The sequence below is a fragment of the Triticum aestivum genome, chromosome 6D (genome assembly GCF_018294505.1).
Source record: "Triticum aestivum cultivar Chinese Spring chromosome 6D, IWGSC CS RefSeq v2.1, whole genome shotgun sequence".
Taxonomy (NCBI): domain Eukaryota; kingdom Viridiplantae; phylum Streptophyta; class Magnoliopsida; order Poales; family Poaceae; genus Triticum; species Triticum aestivum.
The window spans coordinates 429,129,276-429,133,844 of NC_057811.1; the positions used below are offsets into that span (position 1 = coordinate 429,129,276).

At 48.5% G+C, this 4,569-nt stretch overlaps 1 protein-coding gene across 1 annotated transcript; it reads left to right on the forward strand.

Moving 5' to 3' along the window:
* Nucleotides 1-2,167: 2,167 nt before the first annotated feature.
* LOC123141839 (EPIDERMAL PATTERNING FACTOR-like protein 1) lies at nucleotides 2,168-3,322 on the forward strand. Its single transcript, XM_044560905.1, has 2 exons — nucleotides 2,168-2,636; nucleotides 2,751-3,322. Exons 1-2 carry the CDS (start codon nucleotides 2,520-2,522, stop codon nucleotides 2,994-2,996), a joined length of 363 nt encoding a protein of 120 aa, XP_044416840.1. The 5' UTR covers nucleotides 2,168-2,519; the 3' UTR covers nucleotides 2,997-3,322.
* Nucleotides 3,323-4,569: the final 1,247 nt, after the last annotated feature.

The following is a 4,569-nucleotide window of genomic DNA, read 5'->3' on the forward strand; positions in this document are numbered from 1 at the left end:
CTATGCGCGCTACTGCCGCAGTTGTTTGACCGTCTACGGCTGGTGATACATAGGAGTAGCCGCCAATGGGAGAGGCTGCCGGATCATGAAGTCCTGGTGCATGCATACAGAATACAGACATCTACAGACCTACACCAGCAGTCCTCCGCTTTGACCAGAGCAGCACCAGCAGCGACGATACTGCATGCAGAATGGAGTACATCAGTACATCACCTACACTTGAATGGCTGAACCTACGTTGAGGAGTAAACGAAAAGCCGATCGACCACGGTTTCGTGTAACGTCGTCGTCACCGTGCTTCGGTTTCGCTGCCGTGGAGCGCTTGGACCACGCGTGGACGTGAGCTGTTTTCACCGCGATGCCCTCTTGATATCTGGCGTGCACTACATGCACTGATGCACACGCTTCACGGCCGGACGTCTCGGCCTCGATCCCTGTGTCTGCCACAGCTAATCTAGCCTGCATTGGCATGCTCTCATGAAACCACAAGCGGTGCGCCCGCCGACCCTTCGCTATCACCGGTTGTAGGGCGCCCTTGCTCATTCATTGTGACACGTATGCGGGCCAGTCAAGGGCAGCGTCAAACCCGGCCATGTTTCCCAACATGACAGCGATTGTTGTGGCGCCACCCAATTCCTTTTCGTCAAATAAATTAATGCGCCGGCCCTGATTAACTGTCACACTCACGCTTTAATTGCGCATGCGATAATTGGTACTCCCTCTCTTTCCGTCTACATAGTGCCTGATACGTTTTTCAAGACCGCCTTTGACTATTGACAAAATCAATAATACATGACATGCATAATGTGAAAATTATATCGTTGAAAGCTCCTTTCATATATGAATTTGATGGTATGCTTTGTGTAAGTTGCATGTCATATATTATTGCTCTAATATTTGGTCAAAGTTAGTCTTGAAAAACGCATTAGGCCCTATATAGATGGAAGGAGGGAGTATAGCTATATTGTGTTTGTGTACACAAACTTACACGCCCTCTTTGGTTCGCGGGATTCTTAAAACAGAGAAATAGAGAAAACTCAGAATATAGAGTGACATGTCCTCTTGTATCCTACTCCCTAGTAGTGACCTAAAATGTCAATGGAAGAAGCATAAGATTACAAGACTTCAGAAATTTGGATGGAAGAATGTTTAATAGCACAAAAAACAAATGGATTTTATTGAGAGGTTTGAGTTCACGGAAATTTTCCTCCAAAATATAGTACAAATGAATCGTATGAAAAAATTCCTAAGGATTCTAATCTAACGAAAAATCAAACAATAACCATAGAAAAGAAATCCTAAGGATTCAAATACTCCAATATCCTATGAAATTCTTTTGAATTAAAACAGCCCTGAGATTGTTCGGGGACCAATTTTTTCAACACTTCGTAATTAGATATGAACAATGTATGCTCTAACACTTTGTAGGAACTCTTTGGATTACAGGATTCTAAAATATAGTAGGAAGGAAAAACATAGGATTTGGATATGGCCTACAACAAAATCCTATAGGATTCCAGGAATGCTGCAATGCGTGCCTTTGGATGGCCCACGGGAGAAAAACACAGAAATTTTAGAGGATAGAGGAGAGGGAGTAGAGAGAGATAGAGTGTATTGGACTTTTCAAAGAAAAACAAAATAAGATTTGAGCTCATGTTCATATTCCTATGGAATAGACAGCATATAAATTTGGTGACGCCAATCCTATGATTTACAGTAAATGGTTCTCTTAAGAAAATACCGTTAAATTCCTTCAATCTAGGGAGGGTGACACTAAGGGCCTGTTTGGTTTCAATAAGTCACCCGACTTATAAATCAGGTGACTTAAAACCAGTGACTTATAAGTCACGCCTGTTTAGTTGTCATCTGACTTATAAGTCACCTGACCACACCTTCACACCTTGTTTTTTTATGTAAAGGTAGTGGGACCCACGCAAAAGGGGTGACTTGCAAGTTTTAAGTTGAGGTGGAGCAACTTATGACTTATAAATTGGGGTGACTTATTTGAAACCAAACTGGCCCTAAGAAGCCGTGGGTTTGCAACGAGTGGAGTGGTAGTACGTGTACAAGTCACATGTGGCAGCGAGGGGTGGTCACCATCTCTGTCTCTTGCGACCTCCATGGCTCCATTCTGCAGCGGCATCTCAGTCTCCCTCCCATACATATACGCCCGTCTCGTCTCTTTCCTAGCTCTCATCCCATTTGCAACTTCGCTCCTCATAGGCCACTGACCACTTTCTTCTACCCTCTGATGTCCGATCCAGCGGCACCATCACTGCCCGCCCATCTGCACTAGCCGGCCACCTTGAGCTCCAATAGAGTGGCTAGGTTTCTCCTAGCTGTATCCCTAGCTCTGGCCAGTCTGATCAAGGAACCTACACACAAGGCAAGCTGCAAGCTAGCTTCCTCTTCCACCTCTGCCTCTGCCTCACCCCAGGCTAGAAGCTTCTCTTCTCTTTAGCCTCACCTCTCACGGTCACCGGCACATAATCTGTGGCTGTAACGACCGAGATGGTCGGATGGCCATGAGCTCATCTCCTCTTCGGGCGTTCCTGGCGGCCATGCTTCTCAGCTTCTTCCTCGGAGCTGCGACGACATTCAGCCGCACCACGCCGCCGATGCTCTCCGCTTTTCAGGTACGTATGTCCTCGGAGCATAGATGACAGAGCATCACTCTCTCTCCTTGCAACTCCATTAATTTACGTGGCTCCAGCTAACTAAACCGCACTGACGCTGGTGTTCATGGGCAGAACTTGGCGGAGGACAAGTCGCGGCTGGGGTCGACGCCGCCGAGCTGCCACAACCGGTGCAACACTTGCAACCCCTGCAAGCCGGTGCAGGTGACCACGACGCTCCCGGTGGGGTCTGGCGGCCCGTCCACGGCGTCCCGCGGCTCCTCCGCCGCCGTCGACGAGGCCGCGGCCAACGTGCAGTACTCCAACTACAAGCCGCTGGGGTGGAAGTGCCGCTGCGCCGGCCGCCTCTACAACCCCTAGATCGTCGACTAGATAAGCCGCTGATTACCACAACACTCCTCGACGGCGGCACGTACCATAGAGGCTCCGGCCGGTCGAGACTCGAGAGCTACGCTACGATCCCGGTCTAGTTTTGGTTATTTCATTTGGTCCCATAAATTCCTTGGCATCTCGTGTACCGTCCTCGTCCTGCACTGCAGGCTTGCATTGTCTTGTGTTCTTTCTTGCTACGCTGATTCCAGCATTTTACGGTGTACTACGCACATAGTAAGAGTGATTGGGATCGATGGAGCGAGCGGTAAATTATGTATTGTAGCGTAGATGTAATAATAGTAATAACAGTACCAGTGCTGTGGTGATGGCGGGTTAAAAGCCAGGCAAGCATGCATGGCTGCACGTGACTCTCCTCTGACGTGAATCTGAAATCCCGAGTGGATCCGGTCCAAGCTGCTGCGCGCGGCCCAGCAATTAGCGCCACTGACCGGGGTCTCCGACACGTTTTCCAGGAGCGGCTGAGCGGTGGCCCCCGGCCCCGTCGTCGAAGTAATTGCGCTTGTGTGCGTACGTGAAAACTCTCGGTCATGAGACGTGGGTCCGAGGCGAATGGAGGCTAGCGCGATTTTTTAGCCTGATCATCATTATCTCCGGCACGGCTCTGGTGGATCGCCATGTGTTAATTTATAGTGGTGTCTCCCTCGCCCTGGGGCTGGGCTGGGTTCGTATGGGTGTGGTGGGGTGTGTGGGGTTCGCCGCGCTTGGAAGTACCCGCTCGGACGTGGCTCTTGTCGCCTGTCGGGCCTCCCTCTCGCTCTGTAGCGGCGTCCGGGCTTGGGCGGATGCGCGGTGTGGGCACGCCGCGCACGTACGGACACACCAGTAGCGGCTATAGCGACGATGCAGGTGTTGCTGACAGTATTATTTTTTCAAATTGAAGTGAGGCAGGAGTAGTTTTCGTCTGCAAATAAGTGTGTGTTAAGACACGAGACAGTGTTTTGCGGGGTGCTGCTCAACGTTCTGAGTTTCTGAACACGACTTGGTTTCGCCAACGCACCGTCTGCAGCACACGTGAAGCTATCAATTGCACCCGCACCACCACGTCGAGTTGTCGACCACCAGTGGCGGGGGCAGAAACTGAATATAGAAGGGGCCAAAACATGTCATATAATGTTAGAGGGGGCCAAATCATCTAAACGTAGATAATTTTGTCTGAAAAAAGGAGGATTATGAGTACATAAACGTGTATTTGTGAGAGCATGGGGGGGGGGGAGGCCCCTGCCAGCACCCCCCTGCTTCCGCCACTGTCGACCACGCTAGATATTCGCCAGCGAAACGGCATTTCACGCCACTCGCCCCAAAAAATGACACGACTGTTCATGCTACTTGCTGAGTATTATGATTATTAGAAAGTATATGATAGATTAGAATTTGGTTCTGGTTTGTTTTGTACTTCAAGTTGATCATTGTACTCATATGTATATGTATATATATATATATATATATATATATATATATATATATATATATATATATATATATATATATATATATATATATATATATATATAGGGATTGACTATTCATCACCCTGGGTGAG